The 20403-nt window shown below is 40.8% G+C and overlaps 1 protein-coding gene across 1 annotated transcript in view; it reads left to right on the top strand.

The window, feature by feature from the left end:
* PKD2 (polycystin 2, transient receptor potential cation channel) overlaps positions 1 to 20403 on the top strand; it is a 54886-nt gene that overhangs the window by 8791 nt on the left and 25692 nt on the right. The window contains exons 3-5 of the mRNA XM_058721949.1: positions 11347 to 11480; positions 13340 to 13590; positions 18212 to 18436. Coding sequence (XP_058577932.1) covers positions 11347 to 11480; positions 13340 to 13590; positions 18212 to 18436 — 610 coding nt within the window. The remainder of the gene's footprint in view (positions 1 to 11346; positions 11481 to 13339; positions 13591 to 18211; positions 18437 to 20403) is intronic.

Genomic DNA, 20403 nt, shown 5'->3' with positions numbered 1-20403 from the left:
ATTTCCTGGTAAATACACAGTCACTATTTTTACATCAGTTAATGTAAAGTCTACATAAGAATTATTTTTAGCAAAACGGCTTTCCAAGTGTAACTTTCAGGAAATACAAATAATGTCACCTAATACTGCTTTTATGGATATACATATACATATTTAAAAGTCCCAGTCTTTTGGATTTTGATATGTTTGTTGTGTGGGTTCCTTCATTTAGTTCTTAATATCTTCCAAATCTTCAATGAGCACTGGACATGTACTCTAAGGAAACTTACTGCAGACTCACCTCTTTCTTCTTCTCTTCTTTCATATGTCCATGCGTCCTTGGGGAAAGGAGGGGAGTCCAGCCTTAGCCAGAAACAAGTCTTAGAAACCATTTGCTTCAGAGTCCAGAAGGTCATAGACAATGGGTTTTATCTTTTCAATCAAAGAGCACTGAATGATGGGAGTCCTGTCCTGTTCTCTCGAAAGCCCTTTATGAGAACAGACAAGGAAGCAGATTTATGGCAACCGGGACCTCTTACCATACTCCTGGGAAAGGAGTTCATTCTTATCGTGCACACTTAGAAATGCTGAAAAATTAACGCCAATCTTGAAAGGACTCCCCTTCTTTGTATATGGAAAAAATCAAAATTTAATCAACAGTTTGATAATGCCATTCCTAGTACATTAAAATTGACCACCTTGAATTCAGTTGACTAAGTGCAAAAAGTTTTTTGAATTTATCAGATTTATATAAAAAGAATAAAAAAGGTTTCTAAGTTGAACATAAAGGATTGAGGAAACATTTAAGTTCCAGTTGTAATTTTAAGAAATTGAATACTGATTGGGGCGCCTGAGTGGCTCAGTCAGTTGAGCATCTGACTTCGGCTCAGGTCATGATCTCGCAGTTCATGAGTTTGAGCCCCACATCCGGCTCTGTGCTGACAGCTCAGAGCCTGGAGTCTGCTTTGGATTCTGTGTCTCCCTCTCTCTGCCCCTTTCCCACTCATGCTCTGTCTGTCTCTGTGTCTCAGAAAATGAATAAACATTAAAAAAAATTAAAAAAAAAAGAAATTGAATACTGATTTATTTACTATTCCCACACACAGTTTTTATTAATGCTAGTCAGCTCTTGATGAGCTTTAACAGGGAATGACTTCTTTTTATATTTTCTGAGACTTTGCATTTCCAAGTGGGAACTTAAGCAAAAAAGAAGTTATTTAAGCTACAAAGTTTGTATGTGTCAACAACATCCATCTTCTTGGTTTTTTTCTGTTACTTGTTTAGAAAGGAAATGTCATTAATTATTTTTTATTTTTATTTTTTAAGTTTATTTATTTTGAGAGAGAGGGAGAGAGAGGAGAGAGAGAGAGAGAGAGAGAGAGAGAGAGAGAGAGAGAGAGAGAGAAAACGCGAGTGGGGGAGGGGCAGAGGGCGAGAATCCCAAGCAGGCTCCATGCTGCCAGTGCCAGAGCCCAACTCGGGACTTGAACTCAAAAACAGCGAGATCATAACCTGAACTGAAATCAAGAGTTGGACACTTAACTGACTGAGACACTCAGGCACCCCTGTCATTACTTTTTAAAACATTCTATCTATGATAGAAATGCTGAAAAGCCTGAAAAGATCTATTCATTACAATAAAAGTTGTAAAGGCAGAGATGTGGTATCTTTAACTTTTATGTTCTAAGCTGTTAGAGCTTAGAATATTGAAGGAGATTTTGCTCCCTGCATAGGAGCTTAAATATTAAACTACAGTGGCCTTAAATATTAACAGGTTGATTGGGATCATTGTTAAGTTTTTTTAAGCATGACATAGACACATACATACATATATGTCTTATGCAAAATGTAAGTATCCCTATAAGTAAGTCTAGGTTTTCTGTGCCCACCCCCCTCCCCCAGCCCACACCAACTGCTTGAGCATCAGAATCACCAAGAGAATTTTTTTTTTAATTGCCGTTTGCCCAGATCTGCTAAATCAGAGCCTTCTAGATGTGTCCCAGAGAAGTGAGTTTTCAGATGCACTGACAAGTTTGGGATCTAGGCCAGATAGATAAACCAAATAGCTAGAGTTTTAGGAAACATGCCTTAAGGCATATAATTAGGGTTCTCTTGTTTATTTTAGAATTTTTAAAGCTTTTTTGTTCCTTTTCACACTAATCACATTTTTTTCTTATACCAGTAGCTACATATTTTACATAGGCAAAGTTTTATTTTCAGAATATTGTAGAATCTCTGGTTAAGAAGGGATCTTAGCAACCATATGATCAAACCTCCACTGAATGCTAAAATTGCACTCCAGCGTTCCTCTCAAGTGGTCAGGCATCCTATGTCTGATTGAGTAACAGTTTCAAGTTAAGGGACTTACTTCTTTTAAATAATTCATTTCATTTTTCTATGGCTATGTTAGAATGTTCTTCCTTATATGAAGCCAAGTGTACCGCTGTCTAACTTCCTCTCTCAGTGCCCCCTCCAAGCCCACCTTTACCAAGTACCTTTACCAAGTTCTCCAATTTAGCCTATCAGAAGTTTGGAGACAGCCATTCAAGTCTCCCTTAAGTCGCCTCTAGGTTAAACCTTTTCAGTTCCTTTAACTGTTAATCATGTCATTGGTGATATGCCTTTGAGTACCCACACGATAGAAATTCCCCCTGCACATGTTCTGTTTATCAGGTCCCTTTGAAAGTACAGTAGCTCCTGCCTGGTTGGCTCAGTCCATTAAGCATCCAACTCAGCTCAGGTCATGATCTCACAGTTTTGTGAGTTCTAGCCCCATGTCAGGCTCTGCACAGCTCCGAACCTGCTTGGGATTCTCTCTCCTTCTCTCTCTGCCCCTTCCCCACTTGCACTGTCTCTGTCTCTCTCAAATAAATAAACTTTAAAAGAAAGAAAGTATAGTAGGAGCCTCATGATGAAAGAATGGAAAAAGTGGGACTATGAGTGTCCTTATTCAGATACAAAGCTGTGGCTCCTGTGCCCTCCCATCACCTGACCCTTCACGTAAATGATTCCTCAGTCTCTTCCCCCCAAACTATAAATCACTGTGTTCCCCAGCTAGTATTTGAACACTTCTTCCTGGAACATAGTCCTGAAAGGACTTCCCTTTCAGCTCTGTTAAATTCCATCTTATTAGCACCTGCTTATCATTCCAATCTGTTGAAATTATCTTGGATCTGGAGTCATTCATGTCAGTATCAGCTGTTCCTCTTGGCTTCACTGGATCAATAGAGTTGATATCATCCATGCTCTTATCCTGATTAATTAATAATAAATCAAAAAAAGTTTGGTCTAAGAGCATCATCCATTAGTGAAAGCTCTTTGAGTGGTGTTCACTGAATTATATTATCATCTAGGTCAGAATTTTCAAGAAATAGGTTAATAAGAAAGACTTTTTCTTATTAATGCCCGTCTGAATAACTCCATCATTCTTCTGCTATCAGCTGTTGGCCGAATCAAAAAGGAAATGAGATAAGCAGACATGATTTATTCCTAACAATGCCTTACTGGCTCCTAGTGATTGAACCCTTTCCCCATTGCTCAGAAACCATCTCTTTAATTACTAGTTTTAAAATCTTGCCAACAGTATCAATATCAGAAGGCCAATAATATCAAACTCATTACTTTGTGGGTATATGAGAGAATGTACTTAGCCCTATGCCTTGCACATGGGAAGCTCTTGATATGAAATAGATAGGGATCTGGAAGGCAGCTTGACACAGTAGGAAAAGTATAGATTTTTTTTTGCATCAACAGAGGTCTGAGTTCAAATTCCAGCTCCACTACTTATATACTAGGTAAGCTTGAACTAAGTTATTTAACCTTCCTGTATCTGTGAAATACTTATTTTGAAAGATTTTGTGCAGGTTGGGAATAATACACCAAAAGATCCTAGGTACTATCATGTGAGAATAGTAAAAGCAAAATTCTTCCCAGAGATCGTTGACCACGGCCGAACTCTTTCATCAGTAGGTTCTAAGAAGTATAGGTTCTAATTGTTTGAGCATTTATTTGGAGCCCCTAAGTGTCCCTCAAAGGTTATCTTCCATTTTATCAGTGTTAGTTCTAAACCCTTGTATCTTTAAAATCAGTCTGCATAGGGGCGCCTGGGTGGCGCAGTCGGTTAAGCGTCCGACTTCAGCCAGGTCACGATCTCGCGGTCCGTGAGTTCGAGCCCCGCGTCAGGCTCTGGGCTGATGGCTCGGAGCCTGGAGCCTGTTTCCGATTCTGTGTCTCCCTCTCTCTGCCCCTCCCCCGTTCATGCTCTGTCTCTCTCTGTCCCCAAAAAAAAAAAAAAAAAAAAAATCAGTCTGCATAAACCCAGAGGAGAGAAATAACATGGGGACTAGGTAATCCTATTTTCTCTGTAATTTAGAATTTATTCTTACTTGAAACCTAAGGTTGCTATGAATCTACCATCAAAGTACTTATTTTTATATGGGTTACTGTTATAAATAGTAAGAGTATTTCTTTGTGTGACTTAGATGCTAAAGTTAAGGAAAGGAATAAATATTATTAAAGATCTTTGGAAACGGCAAAAAAAAGTCTTTGGTGAATCTGTGATAAAAATACATTTGCCTCTTCTTTTTTTCTGCTCCCTCCAGTCTTTAAAGTTTCTCAAATTTCCTATGTTTAGACATTATAATGGAAATCATAAAGAAATGTTAGTTGAGTTAGCATCATAGAAATGTAATATTTGTACATGTCAAAGAAATAGATAAGATTAAAAGGCAGAAAACAATTGTAAAGAATATTTACAAGAAATATTACAAAGGGTTAATACCTTACCACATTTGTAACCCACAAGTCACTGAGAAAAACACCAAGACCTCAGTAAATATTTTACAGAGTAGAAAATAGAACATATTTTATAGAGTAGAAAATGTAATCAGTTATTGTGAGAAAGTCTTTAACTTTAAACTCACTAGTGTCCAAAGAAGTAATGAAATTGGAGAAATGAACAACATAGTCCTAAAATAGCATGATGTATCCTAGGACAGGAAGAGCCCTTCTAAGAAGTAATTTGTGTGTCTCCATTTCTTTTTCTGTGGAAGAAGATATTCTAGTATTCTAAAAAAATGTTAGTATTCTAAAAAAATTAAAATTAAAAAATGCTTCTTTAAATTTTTTTATTAAAAAAATTTTTTTTCAATATTTATTTATTTTTGAGAGACAGAGAGAGAGACAGAGCATGAGCAGGGGAGGGGCAGAGAGAGAGGGAGACACAGAATCCAAAGCAAACTCCAGGCTCTGAGCTGTCAGAACAGAGCCTGACACAGGGCTCAAACTCATGAACGGTGAGATCACGACCTGAGCCGAAGTCGGACACTTAACCAACTGAGCCACCCAGGCGCCCCTAAAATTAAAAAATTCTTAAGAAATTAAATGAATAGTATCAAATCAACACATTGTACACCTTAAATTTATACTATATGTCAATTATATTTCAATAAAAAGGAAATGAATATTTTATTTTACTTGTAAAAATCTTGCAAGGATTGTTGTCTAATCAAGATAATTTTCCTCATTGCAAGAGAAGCCATGGAGACTCACTGTTGATAACTAGGTCAGGGAAATCAAAGGCCATGGGTTAATCATCACATTGGTGGGAAGCTAGTTCAATTTCCGGTGACAAACATTCCAACAGCTTCTCACAGCGAACATATTCAGTCCTAAGATCACAGGCTGTAGTCCATGGAAAGTAACTGTTAAAGACTGCCTATGCCCACAAAGCTCTCTGTCCTTTTCAGTAAATTGAACAAAAACCACATGACAAGAAATGTGTATTTATTCTTCTATAAATATTAATTTATACATAGTCTGTACTCCATGTGCATAGCTTTCTCTTCTTTATGTCTTTGTGATAACATTTATTAATACTACATATCTTTCTCTTTTGTTTCAAAAGAAGAAGTAATCCGAGCTCAGTATAGTCATTCGCAAAAGCACCTGTGTCAGCCTTTATCCCTCAAAGATTTCCATCTCAGTGTGTTACTTACAATTTCCTTCAAATTTTAACCAAAACTGGATTAAAATATTTGGAGGTTTTAGTAATGTTTTTTCACCTCTCTTGTTTATTCTGTGGTCTCACCTGTACTTCTTGAAAGGCCTCACCAAAGTCACTTAGGGACCTTTTTTTTTTTTTTTTTTTTAGTTTATTTATTTTGAGAGAAAGCACAAGCAAGGGAGGAGCAGAGGCGGGGTGGGGGGTGGGGGGTGGGCGGGGAGGAAGTGGGGAAAAGAATCCCAAGCTACACTGTCAGCGCAAAGCCCAACATGGGGCTCAAACTCACAAACCATGAGATCATGACCTGAGCTGAAATTAAGAGTCAAACACTCAACTGACTGAGCCACCTAGGCACCCCACTTAGGGACCTCTTAATTGCCAAATTTTAGAGCTCTTTTCAGGTTTTTCTGGCATTTGGTCGCATGGCATTTGGCTTTCTAGAAGCTTCTCTTTGGCTTCTAGGACTCCCTCTCTTTCTGTGTTTCTCCTTGCTCTATTCACTTTTAGTTTTTTTCCTTATGAAATGTGTTTAGCCAGTGTATTCTCTGCAACTGGATCTTTGGCTTTCTCTTCGGGGATCTTTTCCACATTCTCAACTGGTACTTGATGCTGGTGACTCCAGGTCCCCCCTAGACCTTGCTCATGAACTACAAACATTGTGCCAACTTCTATCAGGCATTTCCACTGGTGTATCTCCTAGCAATCTCATCCTTAACATTCCTAACCCTGAACCCGTCATCCTCCCCATCCAAACTTGTTTCACTCATGTTCTCTCTGAGTTAATGTGAACATTACCCACATGATGCCTCTCCCCAAAGCTACACATCATTCTAGATGCTTTCCCTCACTTTTCTCATTTTTCCTCTTTAGTGCCTCTCGAATCTGCCTTCCTTCATACATCACTGTTGTTCCTATTTTAACCTTTATCATCTCTGTCCTGGATTATTCATTTATTCATTCAGTCAACTGTTCAGTAATTTAATTAAAAACAGATTTAGGCCCTGCCCTTAAATGCAGAAGTAATATGAAACAAGACAATCGGGGAGGAGGATTCCCCTACAGACAAGGCCTCTCTGGGACCTAAATTAAGAGTGGAGCCAGTCAGATGCAGAGAGAACTTTATGAGTGAAGGTTCTGAGGCAGGAAAAAGCTCAGAACATTCCAGAAACTGAAGACAGTTACTAAAGAGAGTACTATCAGATAAGGATGGAAAGGTGGTCAGGGGCCAGACCCTATAGGTCTGGTAGGCTTTGTAAGGGGTTTACAGTGGAAAGCTGGGTTTTTTTAAGAAGTGACAAGATTTATTTAAGTTTTAAGATGACTCAGTGACCTTAGACAACATTGTTTAGTATCTAATATCTGGACTTTTAGGACTCCCAGGCACTGCTCCAGATTACTGTCTCTGAAACCAGATTAACCCAGGTCACTCTTCCATTTAACATGCTATAATCCCTCAGTTTCAAGATAAAGTTTAAAATCTTTACATAATAAAGACATTATACAGTCTTTGCTTACCTTCTTCGGACCTGCCACTCTGTATGACTTCTGTTACTTCAACCACACCACACCATTGTGAGTCTCAGAAAGGCCTTGACCTAGGCTGTCACCTTCTTGGTCTGTTCAGTTCTTCCTCATCCCTCAAGATCAGCTTAAGAGGCAGATCCAGTGAGAAGCCTTTATCAACTATCCCACCTCCCTGAGCTGTGAAGTCCAGGCCCACCTCTTTCACTGCAATCCTCACCTTGGATTGCCAGACTGGTTTATGCACCTGTCTCCCTCAGCACAGAGAGGGCGAAAGGGATGCTCTTAGGCACATCTCAGAGATGCCACATAGGTGCTCTTACAAAATGTTGACAGCTTTGCCCATTTTCACTCTCTGTCTTGTTTGCTAGTACTTCTTGCTCACTAACACAGAACTTTTCCTAATATGGACTCATGGTACAGCTGACTCCTGGAGTGTATGAAGCTGTCTCTCAGAGATATCCCATGGAGAGGGTGCCTGGGTGGCCCAGTTGGTTAAGCATCTGACTCTTGATTTCAGCTCCGGTCATGATCTCAGGGTTGTAAGACGGAGCCCCGCATTGGGCTCTGCGTTGAGGGTGGAGCCTGCTTGAGTTTCTCTCCATCTCCCTCTGGCCCCACTCCCACTTGTGGGCACACACTTGTAGGTGCTCTCTGTCTCTGTCTTTTCTCTCTCTCTCTCTCTTTCTCTCTCTCAAAAAAAAAAAATTAAAAAATAAAAAAGATATCCCATGGATTATCCCAGGGCCTGGTACAAGGGAGGAGCTGAGTTAATATTCGCTGATTCAATGTGTTAGAATAATCATCCCTTCAAAGCTAGATGGCATTGTTTCTCTAGATGTCTGACAGATGGTGCTAAATAGTCAAGGGGACGCATCACTTCCCTTTTAGTGAAGCATGAAATTTCATACAGGTCCTGAGAATTTCAAAAGCAATCGATATTAAAAATATAGGAAAGTAAGAGAGCTACAATGTTTAATCAGTGGCTAAAATACTCACATTTATATACATAGAGAACTATTGCATATTTATACATCAAAATATTTAAATCATCTGTCATAAATCTTTTTAAACAATAAAACCCACAGGTAAAAAATTTGAGAATGAATGATCTATATTAATCAGTCAATCCAAAGCAAATTCAAATTTCAAGTTAACTGAAAAAATCAACTTAATAATTTTTTTTTTTTAATTTTTTTTTTTCAACGTTTTTTATTTATTTTTGGGACAGAGAGAGACAGAGCATGAACGGGGGAGGGGCAGAGAGAGAGGGAGACACAGAATCGGAAACAGGCTCCAGGCTCCGAGCCATCAGCCCAGAGCCTGACGCGGGGCTCAAACTCACGGACCGCGAGATCGTGACCTGGCTGAAGTCGGACGCTTAACCGACTGCGCCACCCAGGCGCCCCAATAATTTTTTATTCAGCTTTGGGGATCCTTCACTTCTTTTCTTTAGCATCATATCAGCTTTGTTCCCTCAGCTGTCTCTGGATCCACAGAAAGCTTCTGCAGAGTTTATTGTACCCTGTCCATCCCTCTATGGGAGCTGGCTGGACAATGCTCTTCCCAGGGATACTTATTAGCTTCTCTTCTTGAGGACAGAGATCACACCTTGCTTATCTTCATAAGCACTCTGTCCCATAAATATGAATGGATTAAAAGTCTAAACCCTTAACTGTGGCCCAGTACAGTTTTGAGAGGTGGCAAGTCATGGAGCACTTGAAGAGGAATGTTCTTACCCTAATTTGTGGGTTGCAGGAGGACAGGTGAGGGAGTCTAAAACTAAGGGGACTGGAAAACATTCCTTTCTCTCCAGATAAAATAGATACGCTGCATGATTGTATGTATTTGCTGATCCACTGACTGCTCGAGGTGGACTCTAAAACACACTTATGTTTGAATCACTATTATCTGCTCCTCTTTTTAAATAATCTTAATTATCTATGCTGCTCAGGTGGAGAAGGGAACTATATGAGGAAGAGATTTTATTAAATAGCACTTAATCCCCCTTTTAGTGAAGGGATTACAGGGATAACCTGTAAGTTATCTTCCTACCTCCCTCTAGGACCATTCGGAATGAGCTGATATAATCAGAAAATCTTTATGGAAGGAGTATAGCTTGAGTTTAGAGGGTTCCATACAAGATTTGATAGGTATTTAGTGATCATTTAATGCAAGGTTTTAAAATGCATTTTATGGGGCACCTAGGTAGCTCAGTTGATTAAGCATCTGACTCCTGATTTCAGCTCAGGTCATGATCTCACGATTCATGAGCCTGCTTAGGATCCCCTCTCTCTCTCTCTGCCCTTCTGCTCACACTCTCTCCCTCTCTCAAAATAAATCAATAAACTTTAAAAAATAGATAAATAAAATAAAATGCATTTTACGATGCCTTAAGATTATTACAGAATCAGCTAAGTGTTAATCACTTGTTGGATATTTAGAACTACGGTCAAAAGAATTATAAAAGGGAAGTGTTTCCTCTTGAAGCTTTTTGTCAGCTAGTTATAGGAATTAGAGTGTATTACACATGCAGTTTTTAGAGTCCAGTGTAAGACAGCCGTCTCCTTGTTCAAATACTGAAATTTTTAATGCAGGTGTTACAGCAAGCTGATTAAGGAGGAAGAACCACCATTGTTGGATATTTAAGTGTCAGCCACTGTATTGGGTAATTTTTAGTTATTATTTTTATTTAAGCACCAAAAACTCCTGTGGGGTAGCTAATTATCCCCATCCTACAGAAAACAAAGCTGAAGCTCAGAAAATTTAAGCAGCTTGCATAGTTCACATAGTAGACAGCAGGCAGGCCAGGATTCAATCTTTGATCTCCTGTAACCTAATCCTCCTACCTCCCTCTAGGACCATTCAGAATGAGCTGATATAATCAGAAAATCTTTATGGAAGGAGTATAGCTTGAGTTTAGAGGGTTCCATACAAGATTTGATAGGTAGATGGGAGGAAGATGTGTCTGTGTTATCATCCTGCAAGGAAAGGGATGGAAAACTCAAAGTGGTAATTAAAGAACGTTTAATGAAGGCACTATGTCCAAAGGTGGGGCAGGGTTATGGGAACCAACAAGGGGAGTGAGGCCCTCAGAACAGTTACCACCTCCAGGCCTGAGGGGACAAGGGGAGGGAGTGGCATGGCATGAACCCAGTATGGCTGTGGGAGGAGAGATTCCCCCAGCACCTATGGCCAAGGTTAGAGGGTCCCCTGCCAAAGTGCATCCAGGTGGTGAGGGAATGGAGGAGAGGTGGAAGAAACAAACCCAATCTCTTTTTCCTCAGCCCCCCACCCCATTTCCTGTTCCACCCCCTATGGGCCAAATGCATGGGATGTCAAAGGTCAAGGGAGCCTACGTGGTACCATCTGTAGAGGTCAGCCAGAGTATGCAGAGAAGAGAAGGGTGGAGAATTGATGTAGAACAGAGAATCGCCTGCCCGTTTTATTGTAGAGAGAATAACAGCACATGCACAGCCTCAGGATGAGACACTCAGCATGGCTTCAGTAGGAACCCATGCAGATCAGCCTCCCTGTGTTGAGGGGCTGATCTGGGTGGGGAGGGGGAGATGAAGTTGAATAGCCATGTCCCAGATGTCAAGTAAAGGCACTTGATCTTAACTTAATGCTCTTTAGTAAGCCAGTTTTGTTTCACATAAGCTAATGTTAATTTATTTCTTTTATAGGCTTGAGAGCTAGGGAGAGATCCTAGAAGAATGGTGAAGGGAAGGAAGGCAAGGGACAGAGCAGACTGTTTGTAGATACCTACCCATTCAGTGGGAGTGTCCTAGTACGTGTGTGGGTTCCCTCACAGGGTTTATATGGCTCTTTCTGTGTTCCAGTGACCTATGGGATGATGAGTTCCAGTGTGTACTACTACACCCGGATAATGTCGCAACTCTTCTTGGACACCCCAGTGTCCAAAACAGAGAAAACAAACTTTAAAACTCTTTCTTCAATGGAAGACTTCTGGAAGGTATTTACAAATGACTTTTCTATTTTTGTTTTGTTTTTTTGTTTTGTTTTTGTAAATGACTTTCAAAGTACCTCTTTATCACTGAAAATTATTCATTTGGCTTCATAAATTAATTCACCAGTATATATAGGACCCACTATGTGCCTAACACCGAGTGAGATGTAGGTTATGGTGAGTTGTTGGAAGTTATGGTCCAGTTGAGAATCTTGTATGTTTCTTGCAGCATGTTGAATGTTTCATACTTTACCTTCTTTAGTGCCATAGTAACCACACAAGGTAAGTGCTAATGTTGTGCCCCCGGTGGTAGATGAGGAGGCTAAGACTCAGCATGCTTACACATGGCTAGGGAGTATGAAAAATGGACTTTTTTTCTAGCCTGACAGGAACTTCTTCACCCTAGTCTATAATTCATTCATCCATTCTTGATTCAATAAATATCTGTTGAGTATCTCCTAGATATACAGCCTAATAAGGGCAAAATTTGGTTATTTAGTCTTGCTTTTTTGTTTGTTTTTGTTTTGTCTTTTGTCTCCTTGTTTACGATGGCATATACTCTAGAACAGCACCTGATATAAGGCAGGCACTTTCTTTCAGAGATCTCTAATGTGAAACTCAATCCAGCCTTCCCAAATTGCACAAGATCCAACATAGTAGCAGAGGATAAGCTATGAGTGATACCATAGGAAAAATGTTAAACTGATCTGGGAGGTATGGTGCTCAGAACCTAGGAAAATTGGAAGGGAAATTGGAAAGGAAACAATTGTTTCTTCCTGCAGAGATGCTTTCTAAAATTTTTACTAAATGCTGGGGTCAGAGCTGGTGGTTGTAAAGATAGAGGAAACTGGACCATGTGGACCCATTAATATTGATGCCTAGTTAGGCATCAGGAATTAGAGTGTATTACACATCTTGGCATCCAAATACTTGGCATCCAAAACCACTCTTGTATAATATGAATCTCTCCCCACCTCAACAGAGCAAAGCAATCCATCTCTTTCGATTGTCTGATAAGGATAAGACACTGAGAAACAGCTTCTTCTTCCCTACAGGCACACTAATGAGAGACTTCTCACATATACACAATTCCATGGTAAAGCAGGGGCAGGGGCAGTTAGAGTTCACAATGTGACAAAATAGTCCAGACACTTAAAAGATCCACCAGATGGCAGACTGGTAATCAAAACTGTAGTCTTTTCCTCTCCAAGCAAGTTTGGAACCATGGTTATGTGGGATGTTACTTTAATAAGGGAAAAGTAAAATGATCACAGTTGTGGATTTATGTAAACCATACCCCCCACCTTTAGTCCTAGGCACCAAGGGTAGCAACCATATAAAAAAATGGATATATATATATATTTTTAATGAGTATTATAGATACAGGAACCTTGGCTCGAAGTTGGATCCTGCTCAAGGCCTCACAGCTAGTAAGCAGGGGAGCAAGATCCAACCCTAATCTTTCTGACAGAGAAACCCACTCTTGTCATGCTACCATGTTCACAGAGTTGCCAAACTGTTGGTCATGCAAACATTCCAGGAAAGTGCAAAGCAAGCCGCTAAGCTTGGAGCTTTTCAAAGAACTTTTCAAAAATGTTTCCTTCACGGGGTGAAGCCACCTGGGTGGCTCAGTCCGTTGAGCATCCAACTTTGGCTCAGGTCATGATCTCATGGTCTGTGAGTTCAAGCCCCTCACTGGGCTCTGTGCTGACAGCTCAGAGCCTGGAGCCTCCTTTGGATTCTGTGTCTCCCTCTCTCTCTGCACCACCACCCCCCACCACCACATTCTCTGTCTCTGTCCCTCTCTCTCTCAAAAATAAATAAACGTTAAAAAAATTTTTTTTTAATGTTTCCTTCACTTTCAGTTCACAGAAGGTGCCTTATTGGATGGGCTTTACTGGAAGACACAACCCAGCAACAATACTGACGCCGACAACCGAAGCTTCATCTACTACGAGAACCTCCTATTAGGCGTACCACGTATACGGCAGCTCAAAGTCAGGAACGGGTCCTGTTCTATCCCCCAGGACTTGAGAGATGAGATTAAAGAGTGCTATGATGTCTACTCTGTCAGTAGTGAAGACAGGGCTCCATTCGGTCCAAGAAATGGAACGGCGTAAGTGTCTGTGCCCCGTCGCCATGCGTCCTTGCCTCTCACTGACATTCATTCATTCATTCATTCATTCATTCATCATTTATTCTCTAACCCCAACCAAGGAGAAGATGCTTTAAGTGAGCCTTCAGTGCTTACACTTCAGGCGATGGCCAAATTGACTTTTGGTTTCTCAGGTTTTCTCTACTTTTTACCCCCTTCAATTTCTACACACAAATATTTCAACAGGCTAAATTGTTGACACATGGCCCACAAGAAAGAGGCTATCTGGGCCTTTGGTGGTTTCTTTTAAGATGCCTCATTCCTATTTTTCTGGATCCATTGATATAATTCACTAGGTTATTACTGGAAATTATTCTGGTACAGAAATTCTCATCTTACTAGAATTTACAAATATATCTTTGTTCATAGTACAGTTATTTAAAGTGTCTAATAAGCTTGGGAGGCAGTTTTTTGTCTGGTTTAAAGCCTGTCCTCTCAAAGATGTGTTTATGATGTTGAGTATGTATTGTCATTGTGGGCATTTGCAGGGATTTTTGGTATTCTTTTGTAACCATACTTAAAATATCTTGTGTATTAAAGGAGGATAGTCATTACTTTTAGAATTACGGTAGTTACTATAAAGATTTAAGAAGAGCTCTCAAGCGGTCCCAAGGTGGCCCTCTTAGGGTCACTGCCCCTGAGTGAGTCATTATGGTTAGAAGTGTCTTCTAAACTTTTCTAACCTAATTCTGTCAGTTCCCCTAGATCCCTTTCTTGGGAACTGAGACACCCACACTCCAGATTTGTCAATTATACAGTGGGGACAAACAGCTCTCCAATGATCAGATTCTTTGTTTATCATCCGATGCATATTTTATTTAGTCCCAGGGTCCGTAAGGAACAAACTAGGTAAACGTCAGAAGATTTAGCATAAAGGGATTGAATCATCCCAAAGACATTTCTTCCAGGTTTGGTAATGATTTTGTCTACTGCTCCTTTTTCTAGTTCCTGCCCTTAAACTATGGTACTTTGTCTAATATTTTACTCAATTTCATATCATTAGTGAGAGAAATGGATACAGCCACTACCAGATGCTACTTAAGAAGGGATTTCATGCATTATCTCATCTGCTTTTCACAAAACAACTCTGAAAATAGGTGTCATCTCTGTTCTGTAGATGAAAAAACTGAAGCTCACTTACCCAAAGTGTCACAGCACTTAAACCAGCTTGACTCCAAAACCCATATTTCTTCTACTAAACCACATTGCTTCTTCTCTATTAATTATACTGTTAGGGTGGCTCCTTGCCACCATCAGCTCCTTATCAGCACTCCTGCTTCTTGAGGGTGGGGACTGTATTTTGTTCACTGCTGTATTCTCAAAGCCTTGAGCACTGCCTGCTGTCTCAAGCTACTCGGTAAATGTCTGCTAAAGGCATGGGTGAGTGGGTGATGTCCATCCACCATGGATGGACTGCCATGTATCTAAACCACCCCTTGATTCTGCCCTATTCTCAAGTTACTCCCATTCCTCCTTCCCTTGAACTCCAAACTTCCGGAAAGAATAGCCTTCACTCACCACATCCATTTCCTTACCATTGATTCACCCCTTAAAGCTTAAACCTGTGCTTTGGACATCTCTCTTGGAAGCCACCAGTGGATTTATTGAGTTTACCAACCCACTGACCCATTCTTGATGTACATCCCATTTGGCATCTCTGTAGAACTTGGCGGTGTTGATTGCTCGTTCTTGTAACTTCTGAGAACGATCTTTGAGTTCCCTTCATTCTGTAATCCTCCTCTTAACCCCTCCCACTTCTGTCTTATTCCTACATTCATTCTATATTCAGATATTTTCTTTCTGTACATTTTTTCCCTTGACACTCAGTTGACTTCCTCTCTCATCCCTATCTGATAATTTATCATTTCTTCATCAAATGTACTGAGCGTTTACTTGTGCCAGGCATTTTCCCAGTGAGGTCTCTTTTTTCTAGAAACGCCCTTGGTGCTGGCTAGGGCAACAAAACAGCAAGAAACAAAACAGAAACAAATCCCCTGTCTTCACAGAGCTTGTGTTCTAGTGACAGAAAACAAAAAATAACACTATATCCCACCAATGTCCCACCAGCTCCTATAATTCAGTCTGACCAAACTGAATTTCTCACTTTCTTATTGGGTCTGTTCTCCTTTGAATTATTCAAAGAGCCTCCAATCATTTTTCAGATGTCACTTCTCCCTTGCCCCAACTTCCAAATCAGAGGCCAAGTTCTTCTGACGGTCACTGCCATGTCCTATCTCTGTCCTTCCTGTCTGTCTTCCTATCTTCCTATCACTGATCTGGCTCAGGCCTCATCATGTCTGGCCTATTGCAGGGACTGCTAACTGAGCTGTGTTAGGTCCCCCAGGCCCACACCCTGGTTCAGGGATTTGTTGGAAGGATTCACAGGATTTATCCTCTAGTCATGTTTGTGGCTAAGGTTTAATGCAGTGAAAAGATAAAAGCAAAAGCAGAAGAAGGTACAGGCGTGTGGGGCAAAGTCTGGAAGAAACAAAGTGCAAGCTTCCAAAAGTCCTCTCCTGGTGGAGTCACATAGGACATGCCAAATTCCTCCAGTAACGAGTCCCAACAATATCTGTCAGAGAGGCTCATTAGAGACTCACTGCCTGAGGTATTTATCGGCTCCTGGTCATATAGGCAGCCACTGCCTGGCATGTACCCAAATCCCAGACTCCCAGGAGGAAAGAAGGTGTTGAGCATAAGCCACTGTGTTTGTACAGACAGGCTAGGCACAGTTAGCCACTCTTATGTATCAAAGTTTTATGTCAATATAGGGAGCTGTTTATCAGTCAAGGTTCAGAGCAACCAAGGCCCAACCTTGCAAGCAGGCCTTCTGAAAAAAGGGCCATCTCAGACCTGCTATGGCAACTTTTCTGCACATGAGGTGTCTATTCCTCACCACTCCAGTCTTTCCTGCAGCCACAGTGCCTCTCATAAACCTTCCCTCAGTGACTCCTTCGTGCTTGCTCTTCACAATCTGATCACAGTCTACCTTTCAACGTTTCTTTCTTCATCATATGGGAGCTGAACTCAACTACCAGCTGGATGCCTTGTACTTCTCCGGCCTCACCTGGCTCAGGCTTGAAAATGCCCTTCTCATCCACTTAAACCTGCCTGAATCCTGTTTATTTTTCACAGCCCAGGTCTGCTGTGGCTTCTTCCCAAAGCTTTCTCTATGCACCTTTGCTGTTGCCGGACCCCAGACAAGGATCTGCCAGAGCAATTTCTCTATACTTCTCTGTTGGATTTATCATCCATCTACCTTGTATTTTAATTGTTTAATTACAACTTTTATCTTCCTACTTACTATAAATGTGAGAGGGAAAGGAACTTGGTCCATCTTTATATCCCTGTTAATGCGAAAGAAGCCTCTGGTTCCTAAGAGAGCTTCTCTCAATACTTGTGGATTAAACACCCAAATGCCCTGTGGAGTCTTGTTTAGTTCAGTTGCCAACAGTGGTACTTGATGAACTTGTACTTCTTGGCTGCAGTTTTCTCTGGGAGCATAGAGTCATCTAGCCCCTGAGTATAGTTACCCAGGGAAGGCAGCTACATAAACTAAGGGCTAATAGCACAGGTTCTAGAGACAGTCCTGGTGTAGGTTCCTGACAATACCTTCAAAAGCATCAAGACTGAATTGACCTCACTAAGCTTCAGGGCCCTCGTACCTAAAAGGGGGATAATAAATGTATAAGAATTAAATAAGGGGGTGCCTGGGTGGCTAAGTTGGTTAAGCCTCTGGTTCTAGGTTTTGGCTAGATTTAGTGTAAAGGGATTGAATCATCAGGTCATGATCTCACAGTTTGTGAGCTCAAGCCCTACATCTGGCTCTGTGCTGTCAGTGTAGGGCCTACTTGGAATTCTCTCTCTCTCCCTCCCCTGCTCACATACTATCTCTCTCTCAAACTAAATAAATAAACTTAAAAAGAAAATTAGGGGCACCTGGGTGGCTCAGTCAGTTAAGTGTCCAACTCTTGGTTTCGGCTCAAAGTCATGATCTCTTGGTTTGTGAGTTCAAGCCTCACATTGGGCTCTGTACTGACAGTGAAGAGCCTGCTTGGGATCCTCTCTCTCTGTGTCTCTCTTCTCTCTATCTCTCTGCTCCTCCCCTGCTTGTGCTCTCTCTGAAAGAGAGAAAGAAAGAAAGAAAGAAAGAAAGAAAGAAAGAAAGAAAGAAAGAAAGACATTTATGAAGCACTACTCCAAGCACATTACCCAGCTTGATAAGACTTACATTTATTTATTACATACTCTATCTCACCAGGAACCAACTATCTTTATAAAAAAAAATTTTTTTTTCCAACGTTTTTTATTTATTTTTGGGACAGAGAGAGACAGAGCATGAACGGGGGAGGGGCAGAGAGAGAGAGGGAGACACAGAATCGGAAACAGGCTCCAGGCTCCGAGCCGTCGGCCCAGAGCCTGACGCGGGGCTCGAACTCACAGACCGCGAGATCGTGACCTGGCTGAAGTCGGACGCTTAACCGACTGAGCCACCTAGGCGCCCCCCAACTATCTTATAAATGCCACAAGTGTTCCACTGATTTTATCTGTTTGTTTTGTTTTCATTTCATGTTTTAATTAGTTGGGTATACACGAGTGAAGAAGACTTGAATGGGAGTAGCCACTGGGGAATGATTGCAACCTATAGTGGAGCTGGCTATTACCTGGATTTGTCAAGAACAAGAGAGGAGACAGCCGCTCAGGTCGCTAGCCTCAAGAACAATGTCTGGCTGGACCGAGGAACCAGGGCAACTTTTATTGACTTTTCGGTATACAACGCCAACATTAACCTGTTCTGTGTGATCAGGTGTGTACCAAGGGCGCTGGTCCCTCCCACCTCAGTGTCTTTGTATGTATATCCTAGTCTTGAGATAGACCAGGAGACCATTGCCTGCGGCTGGCTAAAGGACTGCCAAAGATCAGAGCTGACAGCAAGGGAAGGGTGAAAACCAAAGGCTCAGTGGGATAAATATATTTGGGGAAAGGGAACTAGAATCCTAGAATATTATGAGTTGGAAAGAACCTTAAGACTGGTCCAGGTTTATCCCAAAGCTGGAACCTTCTCAGAAAAAAAGCACTGTTTTGCTAACATCTCTTCTTACTCATTATAATGATGATCAATGCTATATGCTCTGTTACCACGGCCTCTGCTATCAAACAGTGACTCATTTCCCTGAGCTTCCCACTCTCAAATGATGCCCATGCTATCAGAACACAAGCACAGTAGTCAGAGGGTATGCCTAGGTTTGGTAGGATACCCAGGTACCTGCTAACACTGAGATTCACCAAAGGCACATAAAATTCCTTCTACAGATCCTGTGACATTGCCATCATGGTCACATTGGTTAGCAGTGAGGAAACTAACAAAGACCTACTGGCTTGTCTGGGGCCTCTTGTTCATTCATCCACTTATTCAGCAAACATTTATTGGACACTTAATATGTGTCAGGTACTGTTCTCAGCACTTGGGCCACATCAGTGAACAAAATAAAGATAGCTGCTCTAGCAGAGCTTGTGTTAAACCAGGAGGAGATAGATAATAGACAAGAAACAATAAACAAAAGAAACAAATAGTAGGTTAGAAGGTAATATGTGCTATAAAAAAAGAAAAAAGCAGAACAAGGCAAGGGAGAGTCAGAGTTCACCCACTTTAATCCTCCTGGTAAATGTGTCAGCAACACCCAGACATCACTGACATGACTTACTTTCACATATATATACCTACCAAATAAGAAGCATAAATTCTCATAATATCCTTATTTTGTGATCATTTTTGAGGCTAAACTCAAATCTGCTTTACAAGGCCAGTTGGATTTTCCCAGACCACTTTTTTAACAACTTTCACAGGAAATGATGTCACATTAAGTCAAATAACAGCTATTACTAGAAATGATTGAATAATGATTGCAATTATTATTGAACTTTTCCTAATGATTTCAGGGCAAATAGAAAGAGGAAAAGAACAGTCAACTCAGGCAGTCAACTCTGATTGACATTTAAGGAAATATCTATTTATAGAAGGTCTTGAGTATGTCTTTCACTTCCTTCCCATACTTTAAGAGTGAATATTGTCAAGGCAATTACTTCTTTTCTGTATGTTGCTGCCTACGTTTCTGGAGAAGTTAACAGATGCTGGGCCAGAACAGGACAAAAAGAGATTACTTCACACACACAAGCTACTTGCTGCCTTCCACATTTACACTGAGGCTATAACGAGGCTCGCTGTTTCTGTATTGCTCTCCCAGGTTTTTGTTTATTGCCCCTGGTCTCCAGCACATCAAATGAGAAAAAAAACAAAAAACAGTGATTGACAGTGAAGAGGAAGGAAAAATTTTCATACTTCTTTGACCAGTTCTAATTTACCATTGTCTCTGCCTAGACCTGATTATTGCTCATGCTTGAGTCTTAGATACTCAGGCTCTGGGTGTGGCTACGCATCCTGTAACGGAAGAGAAGGTTACACCTGGTAGTTAACTAAAGGTCTTTTCAGAATCTTAACATTAAGGAGGTAGATATTCTATTTCTAGTTTGATAGGGGAACTGCACCATTAAGTGAATCATTTAACTCTCTCAGTGTGACACCTATAAAATGGGAAGTTGGCAAGAAACATCCTTCTTGTTTGAAAAAAAAAGAACTATAGAGCATTTTGAGCAGTATAAGTAACAGAAAAGTAAAGGGGAAACTGAGGAGGAATAATCTCTTTAGGAGGACTTGGGGAGCCTTGTTCCTTTGGGGGCACAGAATTGTACAAGAACACAGCTATTAGCTGTGAT

Source organism: Neofelis nebulosa, chromosome 3 (genome assembly GCF_028018385.1).
Source record: "Neofelis nebulosa isolate mNeoNeb1 chromosome 3, mNeoNeb1.pri, whole genome shotgun sequence".
Classification (NCBI taxonomy): domain Eukaryota; kingdom Metazoa; phylum Chordata; class Mammalia; order Carnivora; family Felidae; genus Neofelis; species Neofelis nebulosa.
This window is presented reverse-complemented; position numbering and strand designations above follow the sequence as displayed.